This window comes from Osmerus eperlanus, chromosome 5 (assembly GCF_963692335.1).
Source record: "Osmerus eperlanus chromosome 5, fOsmEpe2.1, whole genome shotgun sequence".
In the NCBI taxonomy this organism is placed as follows: domain Eukaryota; kingdom Metazoa; phylum Chordata; class Actinopteri; order Osmeriformes; family Osmeridae; genus Osmerus; species Osmerus eperlanus.
Window position 1 is genome coordinate 4372056 of NC_085022.1, and position 16471 is coordinate 4388526.

Here is a 16471-nt window from a genome sequence, read left to right on the forward strand (position 1 = left end):
CCTGATTGTTCTAGAATGCCATAACCATGAGCCACTGGCCAGTGACAGCTGTGATCCTGGCCACACCCACGTTGTCATCACCTTGAGCCTCACACGGTACCCCACCCCGTCCCCAAGAAACTCCCGGGAACAGGAAGTGTATTTATAGCCACAACCAAACACAGGGAGGACTTCCTGTCTGACATTCCTGACCTGGGCCCACTTCCTGGTTTTCACTCAGATCCATTAAGCCATGTACTTATCTCACACAGCCTCCTGCTTTTTCATGAGGTGATGTTGCTTTCAGCTCTGCCATATATGGAATAAATAATCGCTGGGTGAGGGAATACTTATGTAGGACTGAACAGTAGGAATCAAAATCATTTGTTTATGATGTGCCATTTGTGTTATAGCCATTTTATTCTCTACTTATTACTTAGTACCTTATATCAAGTGCATAGAATATACATGAATAACATCCATATAAATGTACACGCACACACACATACAGAGAAAGGATATGGCAGAAGTACAGTCAATAACATTGAAAAGAACACCAGTAAATACAAGGAAGACTTTACACAGCGGCTCCTTCATCTTCACCGTCTGCAGGTGCCCGAGGCAGCGCTGCCTCGAGGCAAGACTGCCTCAGGGCTAGGCTTAATTAAGAACAGATTTCAGACTATCTGAATCTATTAAGGTCCCTTATACATCCTTGCCATTGCTATCCCAGGCGTCAAGGGCTGGGCCAGGGTTACCCCCTTCCCATCGTCTTGACCCTATACAACTAAAGACTACTGGGGGCACTTGAGAGATGGGAACACCAGAAAATACAGTCCATATTTTCAACCTGCCCCCCTCCCGGACTTGCAGTCCTCTTACTAACGATGTCCATGTGCTAGTCATCCAAACAGGTTGAATTTGTTATCTGTCATAGCCTCTGTTTTTAAATTGAACTCTTATATGACAGAGGCTGTAGACTTAGTGTTTATCTGAACCCTGTTTCTGCGTTAGTCATGTTAGTGTCGCTCTAGCTTACATTCTGTTGGCACATGGTGAGTATACATTCAAATAACCAGTTCAAAACCAAGAAAGAATATTATAGTCCTGTATACTTTTATATATAATCTAACATTGTTCCAATTTAAGCCTCAAGAGAAATCAAAACTCGATCATAAAGGTTAGGTTAATTACCCATAACAAAAAGGCAGATTACCTCAAATCAAAAACTCCCAACTATAATCACTGTATAGGCGATAAAGCGCGGTATTGCGTATGGGTGAAGTGGGCGTCACTGGACTAGAGAATGCTCTCCCTCATCTTCTCCGAGCTAGAAGCAGGGTTCTTGGCCTGTCTGTTGGTGTGGCTCCAGGTATGAATGTCCAGCAGAACCTGGTTCAGCTTGTTCATCCACTCGTCCCGCTCCTGCCGCGTGTCCGCACAGAACCAGCACCTGCCGACCAGGGGAGGAGGACACACTGATGAGTGGATGGAAGGAGATCATGTTGTACAGTCTGTGTCCATGCCTGCACTTGTAAAGGATATGACGAAAAACACAGGAATTCTCTTGTCTGTTTCCAGACAGTATTATTATTATTTGTATAATAAATGGTGGTCCATCAGAAAGGAAGCTTTCGTAGAACACCTGAATGAGACGAAACAAGGCTGCGCTTACTTGGCCAGAGATCTGTGGCCGTCCTGTTGCTGGGTCTGGATGTTGCTGACCAGTTCAAAGGTGAAAGGTCGGGCACAGGAGTCCCTGTTGACGGGCTTCACACTCTGGCTGGAGGAGCTGGACAGGGAGATGCTGCCCTCTGCTACCTGGGAGGCCAAGACAGGAGAGAGGGAGGAGAGGAGGAACAGAAGAGATGGGGAGGGAGGAGGAACAGAAGAGATGGGGAGGAGATGAGGAACAGAAGAGATGGGGAGGGAGGAGGAGCAGAAGAGATGGGGAGGGAGGAGGAGGGGAGGAGCAGTAGAGATGGGGAAGGAGGAGGAGCAGAAGAGATGGGGAGGGAGGAGCAGAAGAGATGGGGAAGGAGGAGGAGCAGAAGAGATGGGGAGGGAGGAGGAGAGGAGGAGCAGAAGAGATGGGGAAGGAGGAGGAGCAGAAGAGATGGGGAGGGAGGAGGAGGGGAGGAGCAGTAGAGATGGGGAAGGAGGAGGAGCAGAAGAGATGGGGAGGGAGGAGGAGAGGAGGAGCAGAAGAGATGGGGAAGGAGGAGGAGCAGAAGAGATGGGGAGGGAGGAGGAGGGGAGGAGCAGTAGAGATGGGGAAGGAGAAGGAGCAGTAGAGATGGGGAAGGAGGAGGAGCAGAAGAGATGGGGAGGGAGGCAAGAGCAGAGTCGGTGTCCGAACACACAGTATTGTCTTTAATACCGAGCTCAAGGTAGACATCCAGATCTGATCGAACAGGGGGGTTCAGGCTGTGGCCTGTGCCCACCTTGCTGCCCTGGTCGTTGGGGTGGTTCCAGTAGAACATGTGGCCGCCTTTCAAGACAAAGAACCGGCGGTGCCACGCCCCAAACTCATTCACCACCTCGAACATGGTCTAGTCGGAGAGAGAAAGTAACAGTGTAAGTGGTTGACTTAAGTGTGTGAGGATGGAAGGTTAGGAGAGGGGACTGACCAAGAAGCCTTGGTGCTGGACGTTGGAGTGCCCCTCGCTGTCCAGACGCAGGTAAATGCTTCCCTCCAGAGGAGACAGGAAGGGAACCTGGGCACAGGGAAGGATGGACACACACACACACGAGCATGCAACTTCATCAAGCTCCACATATTAGGGCAACGTGCTCACAGCTGCATGCCAGTCCTCCCTAAACAGTGAGTGAGAGGAGATAAGTGGAGGTGGTGACAGTGAGTGAAAGTGAAACCTTTTCCTGAAACTCATCTCCCAGAAGCTTCCGGATTTTGCCTTCAAACTTCATCTGAGAAACAAGAGAGGGGGGTGGGGAGGGGAAGAGAGAGAGAGAGAGAGAGAAAGGAGGGTGACACAAATTACATCACCAGTGACCCCACCCAGGTGGAAACTTTAACACACTGTGTGAAAAACGGTTAAACCCAGGGATCGTCATAATCTGGTCACTGTGCTTTCCTCCAGACCAGACTGAGTAAAGGAGTGAGTGAGTTAAGGAGTGAGTGAGTTAAGGATTGAGTGAGTTAAGGAGTGAGTGAGTAAAATAGTGAGTGAGTGAAGGAGTGAGTGAGTTAAGGAGTGAGTGATTAAAATAGTGAGTGAGTGAAGGAGTGAGTGAGTGAAGGAGTGAGTGAGTGAAGGAGTGAGTGAGTTAAGGAGTGAGTGAGTTAAGGAGTGAGTGAGTTAAGGAGTGAGTGAGTTAAGGAGTGAGTGAGTTAAGGAGTGAGTGAGTTAAGGAGTGAGTGAGTAAAATAGTGAGTGAGTTAAGGAGTGAGTTAAGGAGTGAGTGAAGGAGTGAGTGAGTAAAGGAGTGAATGAGAGTGCGTGTCAAGGTCAAGTTTCAGGCAGGAGTCGGGGGGACAGGGTAACCCTGGTGCGCCCACCCTGAAGGTCAGGTACGCAGAGCAGGTTCCGGGGGGGGGGGGGCAGACCAGCACCTTGTCCAGGGGGAACTTGTTCTGGCCCAGGGAGTCCAGGGTGATCTTGTGGGAGCCAACCAGACTGAAGTTACTGGAGCGTCGAGCGCTCCTGGCGGGCAGCCCGGAGGCTGGATGAGACAGGAGAGGAGATCATGTTCTGTTCAAGCAGGTACATTTGAACTATGACAGCTGGAAGGAATTGAACCATTCAACCAGTTATTGAAAGCTAAATCATGGAAAGATGGAAACGAGCGGCAGTGCACTTACATGGCCCGCTGTGGTTGGACTTCTAAAAAGGAAAACAGTTATTTCGTCATAAAGACAGTCAAGTAGTCCATTCTCAAGAGATGATCACTACTAACACAACGCCACCAGGGCGAGACAAAAACACACTTACTGAGAAGGTGTTCAGTAACTTCCTCGGGGTGACCTGAGGAGACAGATGACCCTCGTTAGGTGCAATCACAAAGTATCAGATCATCTAATCCTTGTCAGAGTATACTTTATGTTAGTGTATATACAGTATCTGGAGCATATATAGTGTTTAGTAGTGTGTGTGTGTATATGTGTATATATATTTATAAATCTATCTGGAGCATCCAGTGGATATTAGTGATGTCAAACGATAAAAATATTTAATCGCGATTAATCGCTTAATGTCATAGTTAACTCGCGATTAAATTGCAATTAATCGCACATTTTTATCTATTCTAAATGTCCCTTGATTTCTTTTTGTCCCATAATTTTTTCTCATTTTAATGCTCTTATCAACTTGGAAAAGTGGATCGGATTGCTTAGTGCAAATGTTTTTTTTTTTTTATTGACGAGGAGGCGGAGAATTGGCATCAGCTGTGTGCTTGGCCATCAAGTGGTATTTCAGACTGGACGTGCTGCGATGATAGCTTAGTTCACAACGACAAAACACACAGATCACTTTGGTCTTGTCAATGGAACCATTTGGCAACTTTTTACAATTAAACTTTCCATTCAGAATCTTATTGGCATCCATTTTGGCGTCTTGCGCTCGCCATCCACTCAAAACGTAACGTTAGCCTACTACTCTTTAGCCGGCTCGCAAGCCCAAGTGTGTGCGGCGTGCCTGTTGTTCTGTTTCCGGTCTAGCTAGATCCGGTGTGGTGTTGTAGTTTTTCTAACGTCACTGGTTGTTGCAACAGCATGTGATACGACAAAGTTTGCAAGGCCAAAAAGAACGTTAATCTTGCGATAAAATTTGTTTCCGCCGTTAAAATGGGTTTGCGCTAACACCGTAAATAACGCGTTTAACTGACAGCACTAGGGAATATGCTTACTCGTGACTTGGCAGTGCTTCGCTCCACAGGACAGGCGTTCCCAGATGTATGAGACTGAAGAGGACATGGTCAAACATTAGAACATCGGCATGTACTTTACATCCACAGCATGACAGGTAACCCTCTCACTGCCTCTAGAACACCAGTTGAACTAGTAGCAGTACTGGAGATTATAACTGTTTCTCTCACCAGGCTGTAGACTTCCACATCTATCTCAAAGTTTGAGCGAATGTCCTTCCTGGAATGCATATGAACACAGTCAGTCAGGTAAACATGGTGTTTAGGGACTGATGACAGCATGCCAACACACTGCTATGACGACTCAATTAAACATTACTAACACATACAAAACATGCTCCAAAACACTAAATACTAGTCAACAGCTTAATTTCAGGTCTGACTGGAGTTTGGGGAGGGGGGGGGCACAACGACTTACAGGGTGATGGAGGTGGAGAAGGAGATGGTGTCACCGTTCATGGCATTAGCTGCCGTGGCCAATGGTGTTGCAACGATGTCACAGGCTCCATAGCGAATCAGGACAAAGAAGAAGTGGCTGGGCCGGCCTTAGAAAGGAGACAGGAGTCAGAGACATGCTGACCAGCAGCAGTGAGATACATGAGTCCAGCAGAGAGACACATCAGGTAGGTCAGCAGCTACCTGTGCGGTTCCGGGCGGAGCACACAAACTCCACCTTGAGGGGGAGCTGGACGCTGCTGATGCTGACCGTGCCCCTACAGGGAACCTGGGTAATGGAGTCCACATCACCACCTCCGGCCCTGGGCACCTCAGAACTCGATTCCTTCAGTCGAGCAACCTCCGCCAGGAGAGCTGTCCTCTTCTCACCTGGGGAGGAGTGGAGGGTGAGGGGTGTGTGGCTAGTATGAGAGGGTGAGGTGTGTGTGGGTCGTATGAGAGGGTGAGGTGTGTGTGGGTCGTATGAGAGGGTGAGGTGTGTGTGGGTCGTATGAGAGGGTGAGGTGTGTGTGGGTCGTATGAGGGTGAGGTGTGTGGGTAGTATGAGAGGGTGAGGTGTGTGTGGGTAGTATGAGAGAGTGAGGTGTGTGGGTAGTATGAGAGGGTGAGGTGTGTGGGTAGTATGAGAGAGTGAGGTGTGTTGGTAGTATGAGAGGTTGAGGTGTGTGGGTAGTATGAGAGGGTGAGGTGTGTGTGGGTAGTATGAGAGGGTGAGGTGTGTGTGGGTAGTATGAGAGAGTGAGGTGTGTGGGTAGTATGAGAGGGTGAGGTGTGTGGGTAGTATGAGAGGGTGAGGTGTGCGTACAGGAGACCAATAGAAGTTTCTCGGCCTCTGCTTCCTCCAGGGAGCCCCTCCCGTGCACCTCGTCCGTACAGCAGCCCAGAGCCTGCAGCGTCTGGCTGATCACAGTCTGCAACTTCCCCGCCTCCTCGTTTAGAGCCTGGCCAATCACATGGCAGAGCCACACAAGGCAGGAAATAGAAGGTAAGAAGGTTAAATCGTAATCATCAAAATAATCCACTGTAGTCGCACACACACACACACACACAACACACTTCACCACTATTAGTGAATCTGCTGATCATGAATATGCCCACTGCTCTAGTCAACACCACCACCAGCACGCAGACACACATCCAGTTCAGTCCTGGTACCCACCAGGATTCTTTCCTTAGTGTTGATAGATGGCTTGGTCTGGGTCTTGTCTGGGTTCTGCCTCTGTACCCCTGGAGTCACAATTACAATGTCCGGCTTGGTGCTCTGACTCTGGGTGCGGTAGGCGTCGATGCTGTAAAATATTTAGAAACGCTGTCATGACCGGCATCTAGAAGGATAGGGTTGGGCGGCAGAAGTGTGACTAACCTGTAGAGAGGAGCAGTATCTGGAGGTGGGGTGGTCTGCTCCTTAGGGGTCAACAGCAGCGAGGCAGGATTGGACAGCTGGCTGGCAGCCAGTCTCTGTGGAGAGACCACGTCGCTTGCATTAGACATCCACAAACAGCCCAATGGCCAGAGTACAATGCGTGTCGGCTAGGTGGACTACCACCAGCGCTCACCATGGGAGTGACCACAGCCTCCACAGACTTGCCGAGGGGTGAGAGGATCCCACTAGGAGGGAAGGTCAGATCATCTCCACTGGTGTCCACATCCCTTCTCTCCTCCTCCTCCTCCTCCTCCTCCTCCTCTCCCTCCTCTCCCTCCTCCTCCTCCTCATCAGGCAGGGGTTCCCTCACGTCCTTCTCTGTAGAGCCGGCTGCTATGCCGCTGTCGTGATCCTCCTGACAGCCGCCTGTGGCCATCTCCAGCACCTCCTCAAACATCTGGTCGATCATCTCAGCCGTGTTGGTCTCATCGTGGGAGCTGAAATCTGGGGACGAACCACACCCCCCTCGGTTACCATCACACAACCGGGGGGGCGGAGCTTACCTGGCCTTCCAAACCGGTAAGAGCACAACTAGACAGTAGATAGGGATTGTCACACGTAGAGGCCGACACAAAAGCCATTATTTGCCACTGCCAACGGTTGATTTGAGAGAAATGGTGACACCAGTGCAAACAAGTGCCCACAACCACCCCACTGAGAAACTGAAAGTCGACGCACACCAATTATAATCTTAACCATGCCCAAGTGGTTTCACCCAACACGTCCATGCCTAACCTGTGCCCATGTGTGAATGACCGTACTGGTGAACCCCCCTGCCGAGCTAGCTGCTGCCCACCATGGCCTGACCCACACCTGCAGTCTCACCTGACATAGCATCTTCCCTAGAGGAGTCGTAAGAGGAGTCCGGCTCAGACTGCACCGCAGAGTCATTGATGAGCTCTGGCTCCAGGACAAACCCCACCTTCTTCAGACTGCTGCTCACTGACTGGACCTCCGCTATCTGCTCCTCCTCTCTGGGGGCCTCTCCTGTCTCCTCATCCTGTTCTTGGCTGCTAGGGGTCTCTCCTGCCCGCTCCTCCAACATGTCCTCCTGCTCCTCACTGCTAGGAGCCTCTCCTGTCTGCTCTTTAATCATGTCCTCCTGCTCCTCACTGCTAGGAGTCTCTCCTGCCTGCTCCTCACTGTTGGGGGTCTCTCCTGGCTGCTCCTCACTGCTAAGAGTCTCTCCTGCCTGCTCCTCACTGTTGGGGGTCTCTCCTGGCTGCTCCTCACTGCTAAGAGTCTCTCCTGCCTGCTCCTCACTGCTGGGGGTCTCTCCTGCCTGCTCCTCACTGCTGGGGGTCTCTCCTGCCTGCTCCTCACTGCTGGGGGTCTCTCCTGCCTGCTCCTCACTGCTGGGGGTCGCTCCTGCCTGCTCCTCACTGCTGGGGGTCTCTCCTGCCTGCTCCTCACTGTTGGGGGTCTCTCCTGACTGCTCCTCACTGCTGGGGGTCTCTCCTGCCTGCTCCTCACTGCTGGGGGTCTCTCCTGCCTGCTCCTCACTGCTGGGGGTCTCTCCTGCCTGCTCCGTAGCATGCAGCACCAGGTCTCCATGGTCTGTATCTGAGGTTACCGGCTCTGCCTCTTTCTGTTCTGCCTCTGAACAAGCATCAACTTCACCCTGGATCTCACCAGCTGTGGTGGCCTTCACTTCCACTAAGCTCTCTGTCTCTGCTGCCCCCCGCTGGTGGATCGGTGAAGTGTCTGTCTCAACTAGCACTGCCTCTGGAACAGAGGCATGAATCATCTGAGCTGAAGATGTTCTCCCCTCACCTGTTGGACAGTCAGAGGCTCATAAAGATAGGTAGCTCTGTTCAACATCAGGGGTATTAAAACCCTGTTCCTGGAGAAACATTGTCCGGTAGATTCTCTACGTTCTAGGTTTTCAAACTCTAACGATATATTGGTTATTAAGATAAATTAAGTCATTTACAATTGGGATTGGAGCGGAAACCTGCGGGAGGTTGCCCACCCCCTTAAAAAAACGATTTAGGGGATAAATCTCACCTGTGTTGTCCAGGCTTCCATCCTCCACTCCATCAGGGGACTGCGTAGGGACAGCCACTGCGGTGAAGCTGCCGTCATTCACATGACTGGTCCCAGCCTTGCAGTCTTCCTGCTGGACAGTCAAACCAGTTACTGTAGCTCTGCTGCCAAACACGCAGGCAGAGGGGACAGGCGCATAGTAGGGTACAGAATGCGTTGGGTGGAATGTGTCTTTAGGAGTTATGAGTGCATCTACAGTACATGATATTATGAAGTAAAACCCCAAACGGTGAACCCTGCCTGGCATGTGACAGTATCATGACAGTGCACCTGCCTGGCATGTGACAGTATCATGACAGTGCATCTGCCTGGCATGTGACAGTATCATGACAGTGCACCTGCCTGGCATGTGACAGTATCATGACAGTGCACCTGCCTGGCATGTGACAGTATCATGACAGTGCACCTGCCTGGCATGTGACAGTATCATGACAGTGCACCTGCCTGGCATGTGACAGTATCATGACAGTGCACCTGCCTGGCATGTGACACCCCAGTGATCCGGACAAAACGGACTGGAAGAACTAAAGCATCATAGACCAGTTTCGACTATAGATGGCACCACCTGGAACTCCTTTGAGTGTCCTCATTCCTGGGTGACCCACCCCAATATGTGCCCTCATTCCTGGGTAACCCACCCCAATATGTGCCCTCATTCCTGGGTGACCCACCCCGATATATGCCCTCATTCCTGGGTGACGCACCCCGATATGTGCCCTCATTCCTGGGTGACCCACCCCGATATATGCCCTCATTCCTGGGTGACCCACCCCGATATATGCCCTCATTCCTGGGTGACCCACCCCGATATATGTCCTCATTCCTGGGTGACCCCAGCCCCAGTGAGTGCCCTCATTTTTGGGTGACCCAGCCCCAGTGAGTGCCCTCATTCCTGGGTGACCCAGCCCCAGTGAGTGCCCTCATTCCTGGGTGACCCCAGCCCCAGTGAGTGCACTCATTCTTGGGTAAACCTAGACTCACGTCACTGGGCTGTAGTGGAGGCCATAGATGCATCTTGCCCCTCCCAACCAACCAGCTGAAGGATGGGGTGGAGTGGGAGGTACCCACCTGGGAGGATTTAAAAGGTGGTGGGAGAGTGGATGTAGGTCTCTAGCCCAGTCCAACACACCTGATTCAAATGAATGGTCGTTATCCAAGCCTGATAACGACCATTTATTTGAATCAGGTGTCTTGGAGCAGGGAAACATCTAACATGCAGGGCAGGGGGTCCCGAGGACCAGGATTGAGAACCACTGCTCTAGCATACTTTCCCTTGGTTTAACTGGGACATAAACAGTCTTAAAATAGCCACCCTGCCCATCAGGCAGAAACCTGCTGTAAACTAACCGCACCTAAAGTTAGATAAGGACAAGTTTGAGGGGTGTTCAGGGTCCGAATATGGGATCTACTGAAAACCTTTGGAGAGAAACATAACTGCAGTCGAGAGGAGCAACACGAAACTTACCTTAGCTAGAGAGGAGTCAGAGTAGCTTCTCTTCAGCCAGGCATTATCACTGATTGGCTGGGACCTTAGGAGGCGGAGCTCCTCCTCCCTCTCCTGATTGGTCGGGGATGGAAACGTACGTTTAAACTTCACAGGAATCTTAAGAATCGATTTCCATTGGCACTTTGGTATGCATTGTATATATAGATGTAAAACTAACTCCATTTGACTGGAGTAAAGACCTCTGCATGAATGAAGCTCAGGGCTTGTATGAACAGGCTACTCCTAATCGGTGGAATATCCCCTTAGTGAACTATCTGATCTCTTACGATATGTACTCTCCCAGGTTGCCAAGTGATCACCCCCCTGGTAACAGACCTGGCGTATGCGAGAGGCTTGCTTGGAGCTGGGAGTCACGCTGCTCTGCAGTTTCTGATGCATGTCAATGACGAGGCTGGATCGGTTACGGGGGCAGCTGTTAGATGGCCGTGGGACGGACTGGTGGCTGCCGGTCGCTTGTAACTCCTCCCTGCCTGGGTAGACAAAACAAGCGACTCTTTCCCTTATCCTAACCTTCAATGCATTTGAAGTAGATGGCCTGAGAAAGATGCATCCTCTACTGAAGACTTTATGTAGCTGTTAATCGATCAATATGTATTCATAGAGCATGTTTAAAAAGAACCATGGATGACCAAGCGCTGCACAAGGGGCAACAAATAATTTAAAAAATTACATAAAAATAAAGCATTCAACAATATAGATATTCCCCTCCCTCGATATTCCCCTCACCTGTTGGACAGTCACAGGCTCATAAAGATAGGTAGCTCTGTTCAACATCAGGGGTATTAAAACCCTGTTCCTGGAGAAACATTGTCCGGTAGATTCTCTATGTTCTAGGTTTTCAAACTCTAACGATATATTGGTTATTAAGATAAATTAAGTCATTTACAATTGGGATTGGAGCGGAAACCTACAGGAGGTTGCCCCATCCTTAAAATTAAAATAAATATATAAACTCTTTAGGGGATAAATCTCACCTGTGTGGTCCAGGCTTCCATCCTTAGGGGACTGCGCAGGGACAGCCACTTCGGTGAAGCTGCCATCATTCACCTGATTGGTCCCAGCCTTGCAGTCTTCCTGCTGGACAGTCAAACCAGTTACTGTAGCTCTGCAGCCGAACACGCAGGCAGATCAGACAGGAGAATAGTAGGCTACAGAATGGGTTGGGTGGAATGTGTACTGACGAGGCTGGATCGGTTACGGGGGGTGTAAGATGGCCGTGGGATGGACTGGTGGCTGCCGGTCGCCTGTAACTCCTCCCTGCCTGGGTAGACAAAACAAACAACTCTTTCCCTTATCCTAACCTTCAATGCATTTGGAGTAGTTGGGCTGAGAAAGAGGCATCCTGTACTGAAGACTTTGTGGAGCTGTTATTCAATTTTATTGATTAAGTAAAGAACCATGTTTAAAAAGATCCATGGATGACCAAAGCGCTGCACAGGAGGCAAAACAATCATCTAATTGAGATATTACAAATAGGATGAATCACAGTTTGAAAATTTTGCGTCGATAAGGAAGGTTTTACTTCAGTGAGAAGGCAAAGAGCCTCCAGCTTACCAGTGAGGAGGGCGAAGGACGTCACCTGGTAACCAGGATCAGACAGGAACCTCTGGGCCAGCGGGGGCATTCCTACAGAAAAAAGTTCTCTGTTATACTGACTGTCCATCCTCCTGTCCTCTCTAGGAAGACTAGTAGTTTTGAGTTTCTCAAATTTCCATATTTGATCAAATTCCTCATAATCAAGTTTCTATATTTCCATGTAATCATTTAATAGATTTAAAACATTATCAATACCTTCACGCCTCTGGATGAGCTGCCGGACAGACGGTAGGGCAGGGGTGTCTGGTTTGACCTCCAGTTCCAGGGACCGGCCCAGAGATGATGGCTTGGGACTCCAGTTTTCCTGGCTGGACGACTCCAGGCGTCTTCGTTTCTGCTCATCTTTCCCGTCTGACATACAAACACACACCAAGACAAGACCATTTCATGAGAGTTTGGTTGCATATGTGTGTTCAGCAAAAACAGCTCTCTAAACAAACATGCAATGTCATGACAAACATACGATCAGAGTCAAAGGTCAGCACACTCACCAGATATGGGCACATTTTCCTCGATATCGGAGAATGGTTCTCTTTGTCTCTTTAAGGGACCTGATGTCCCTGTGCTGTCGTCCACATCCATATTAACAGCGTGAGAGTTGCTGTCACGAAATAACAATTTCCTCAGCTCACGGTAATGTTAGCTACTATATTTTAAAATAACGTTAGCACACAGTATAAATAAACACATAAACGTACGCCCATACATGTAGACAAGGCTAGCTAGCCTAACTGACCAGATTAATTAATAATTTGAATATTACTTGGCATCAGCCCCAGCCAGGATGATCAAAATAACTGTATTTACCTACTGTACTTTCGCTCAGTAGAGTTGAGTAAAACGACCCAAATTTTCTTTGAAAATGTCACTTTCTAGCAAGACTAGCCTACTAGTAGCTAGTTAGCTAGTCTAGCTATCTCAAAACTAGCGCTAACAGTAAGTTAGCTTGCTAGTCAATGGAGTATTTCATTCCATCGCTGTCGGTATACTGTAAGCAACTTGTTTTCTACTACCTCAACAGAACGGTAGTTCAGATAGTCGGTGAGTTACTTGATACAATTAGCTACACGTAAAAACTGTCTTTAAAGACAAGTAAGGAAAGCATACCGTGGTATTTTGACACCGCTCCCTTTCCCGTCAAACTTTGAATTTCAGCGGGTTGAGCGCAGTTGAACCTAGAGTCAATAAGGACTGTCGTTTCCGGTTGATCTAGCTTTCAAAATAAAATGTCACAGGACAAAAGTACGTTTGTCTGAAGGAGGAAAGTAATGCTATTGGTACGTTTATCAACATTATAAACGTTCATCAACCTAGTACTACAAGGTTATAAAAAACAGTGTCCCTGAATGAGTGGAAGCTACAACATAGTACGGCTCCTTTCACCCTCTCCTGAGTCAAAAATGTCACTAATGCTGAGAAGGCAAAGCAAAGGTCTGTGCAGACGAATAAGGTATCAAAAGTATGATATTTGTATGTACATAGGTATGACCCACAGTTGGAGGGCACAAGAGTTACCCAGCTAACACAGTTACGTTGCCCTTACGTTGCCGCAACGTCACTCGATGACCAAACATACGTTGCCGCAACGTCTTTGGCGACGTTGCGGGACCGTGCATCTGTGGGACGCCAGAACGTAACCGCAACGTAATCTTGTGACGTTGCCAGTCCGTAACCGCGACGTCGTGGCAACGTTATTTTTCCGACGTTGCCAGTCTGTAACCGCGACCTCCTAGCAACGTCATTTTCCGACGTTGCCAGTCCGTAACCGCGACCTCCTAGCAACGTAATTTTCCGACGTTGCCAGTCTGTAACCGCGACCTCCTAGCAACGTCATTTCCCGACGTTGCCAGTCCGTAACCGCGACCTCCTAGCAACGTAATTTTGTGACGTTGCCAGTCCGTAACTGCAACGTTAACTAAGTAACCTATATTTCTCAATTCTACTGCTTATATTGGGGCGGTTCATATGCAGACCTCATTTGCCCAAAATGCTTTTATGTTTTTATGAAAAGCCAAACTATAGTTTGGCTTTTCATATGTAAACGGCTCATGTTAATAACATTAGGTTGGCACAAAGTTATTAATTCTATTAAAGTATGTTGTTGTTCACATGTTGAATATAGCCAGTTATTTTAATTTTGAACATGCTCAGAGTACGCCAGCAAATTCTAAAAATTGCATATCTCAGGCCATACTATTATTCTGAAGGGGAACTCACAAAACCGGAAATACTTTTTATTAATCTATATCTCAACAAGTCCGCAATTTAATAGATTTTTTATTGTAAGAAATCAGAAATCTTGCGGGTCTGGACATGTAAAGGAGGGAGCCTATTCCACCCAGGCCCCCTTGTTGCTACACCCCTGATACATGGCCTACTATTGGACAAAATCTATTCTGAAATCATGTTAGAAAAATGTCTGGTCTCCGTTAAAACAAAACATTAATTTTGTTTTCCAACGAGTGTTTCTATTGTCTTTGTTGTTTAAGGATTAATGTTGCCACTAAGAAGACTATTTGCTTGGCCCTGCTTACGGTGTTTTATAAAAGTGCCTTAAAGAGTAACTAAACATAACCCCCCCCCCCCCCCCCTTCTTTTTTTACTCTATAGTTAATTACACATGCATGGCTAAACTCATCAATCATGGTCCTGATTCTAACATATCTTTTTACAAAATCAGTCGAGTTGAGAGTCAAGAAGGAACTTTAAAGTTATTTACATTATAATGTATGTAATAAGGCAAATACTGTTCATGGCTACCTTTTCATTCCAAACGTATCTATGTTCTTCATCATCAATTGTCATTTGTTTACCCTTTGATTTAACAGTGCTATAATAACAATGTATTTAATTGTAATAAAGAATTTCCATTAATAATTGATTACTAAGAGATATGTCTGATACAATACACCTGCAATTGTACTGACATTGTTCATGTGAAATCTATGTGGAATTAGGATTCCAAAGATAGGGAGCACACATTTGTCTTGAAGCATAATCTTCTCAACTTTAATATTAATAATGTACAGTTAGATAGAGAGAACAGATGATAATAAAATGAAGAACAGCATAAAGCTGAAAACAGAGTACAAATAAAAGAAAACGACAATAAAAAACAACTTCTAATGTCACATCGAGTTCACTAGGAGGTTCTGGAGAAGAGAGGGTAAAACAGACCGAGGGAGCGTCTCAGTGAGAGACTGTGTAGGGTAGAGGAACCATACAGACTGTGTAGGGTAGAGGAACCAGACAGACTGTGTAGGGTAGAGGAACCATACAGACTGTGTAGGGTAAAGGAACCATACAGACTGTGTAGGGTAGAGGAACCATACAGAGACTGTGTAGGGTAGAGGAACCAGACAGACTGTGTAGGGTAGAGGAACCAGACAGATTGTGTAGGGTAGAGGAACCAGACAGACTGTGTAGGGTAGAGGGACCAGACAGACTGTGTAGGGTAGAGGAACCAGACAGACTGTGTAGGGTAGAGGAACCAGACAGACTGTGTAGGGTAGAGGAACCAGACAGACTGTGTAGGGTAGAGGAACCATACAGAGACTGTGTAGGGTAGAGGAACCAGACAGACTGTGTAGGGTAGAGGAACCAGACAGACTGTGTAGGGTAGAGGAACCAGACAGATTGTGTAGGGTAGAGGAACCAGACAGACTGTGTAGGGTAGAGGAACCAGACAGACTGTGTAGGGTAGAGGAACCAGACAGACTGTGTAGGGTAGAGGAACCATACAGAGACTGTGGAGGGGGGGCATAGTCTACCTTATGATTCAGGAAAAACCTAATAGGAGAGCGGTCCTGAGAAAATATACTCTTGGCATAGGTAATTGCGTGTGTCTGAATGTTTACTGGAATGTCTTTGCGAGGTATGGTATAGGGTGAGAGATGTGGAAGTTAACATTAAGTTAACACATAGATTATGGCGTATATCAAGAAACCACTTCATGTGATTCACCATGTGCAATGAACTGTATAAAAGCATTAGATGAATTGCAAGATGTGTATGTAGTGACCACATGTTCTGTAGTGAGATTACAGACTTGTGTGTGAATGATTGAATAGTTTGTGTGTCCCTTTTGCATTCAATTAGAGTGCATCTTGTAAGACTCTAGGGGACCAATGCTAAAATAATGGATTCTATGAACCAGCACCACTGAACAATCCCACTAACAGTTTTAAATATGGATCTGAGCTCTTTATCCATCCATACACGTCATCATATAAGAAAACACGATGTATTGTGGAAAGGTAAGGGTTAGGGGTCACACAGTCAGGTGCAGATTGAGGGGCCCTTCCAAAACCGAGTTCTTCTTCCTGTGCCCTTCTGAGGGTCAAAGAACAGCATATGAACGGTGAGCAATGCAGTGTAGCACCAATCACAGTACGTACTACCCCTCAGAGTGGACACTTGTAGGATTTAAGTAGAGAGAGCCTGGGTTAGTGGTAAGAGACTAGCCCAAGGTCAGAATGACCTCTGCTTCCTACGAGGCTCCCAACACAGACAGGTAAAAGGGCTTTGTTAGGGTTAGGGTCATCCACAATTTCACAATATAAAACATAATCTTCATCATC

At 47.8% G+C, this 16471-nt stretch overlaps 1 protein-coding gene and 1 long non-coding RNA gene across 9 annotated transcripts; both read right to left on the reverse strand.

Moving 5' to 3' along the window:
- Positions 1-368: 368 nt before the first annotated feature.
- anln2 (anillin, actin binding protein 2) lies at positions 369-13175 on the reverse strand. 8 transcript variants are annotated; one of them, XM_062461246.1, is made up of 27 exons: positions 12999-13175; positions 12383-12492; positions 12087-12242; positions 11850-11921; positions 11477-11556; positions 11270-11369; positions 10611-10765; positions 10254-10346; positions 9770-9856; positions 8750-8861; positions 7568-8515; positions 6876-7186; positions 6683-6777; positions 6479-6608; positions 6125-6260; positions 5503-5688; positions 5282-5408; positions 5035-5083; positions 4846-4899; positions 3933-3965; positions 3803-3824; positions 3554-3663; positions 2854-2907; positions 2610-2696; positions 2424-2531; positions 1655-1800; positions 369-1432 (listed from the first exon to the last, which is right to left on the reverse strand). In XM_062461246.1, the coding sequence occupies exons 2-27, from the start codon at positions 12471-12473 to the stop codon at positions 1279-1281; spliced, it is 3696 nt and encodes a 1231-aa protein (XP_062317230.1). In that variant the 5' UTR covers positions 12474-12492; positions 12999-13175; the 3' UTR covers positions 369-1278. The 8 variants fall into 8 exon arrangements, with proteins under 8 accessions (XP_062317230.1, XP_062317228.1, XP_062317229.1 ...); XM_062461244.1 differs by having other exon boundaries at positions 11270-11372; XM_062461245.1 differs by having other exon boundaries at positions 8750-8858; positions 11270-11372; positions 12999-13174.
- A 1697-nt stretch (positions 13176-14872) lies between these two features.
- On the reverse strand, positions 14873-15624 carry LOC134020916 (uncharacterized). Its single transcript, XR_009930457.1, has 2 exons — positions 15219-15624; positions 14873-15079 (listed from the first exon to the last, which is right to left on the reverse strand). It is a non-coding gene; the product is annotated as an uncharacterized LOC134020916 (long non-coding RNA).
- Positions 15625-16471: the final 847 nt, after the last annotated feature.

What these genes read in the sequence shown, in the direction of transcription:
- anln2 (XM_062461244.1), bottom strand. Translation starts at nt 12,473, where the DNA reads ATGGATGTGGACGACAGCACAGGGACATCAGGTCCCTTAAAGAGACAA. An exon ending in AGGCTGTGGTCACTCCCATG is followed by an intron (nt 6,778 to 6,875) that starts GTGAGCGCTGGT and finishes GTCTCTCCACAG; the next exon opens with AGACTGGCTGCCAGCCAGCT. An exon ending in GAAGCACTGCCAAGTCACGA is followed by an intron (nt 3,966 to 4,845) that starts GTAAGCATATTC and finishes CTGTCTCCTCAG; the next exon opens with GTCACCCCGAGGAAGTTACT.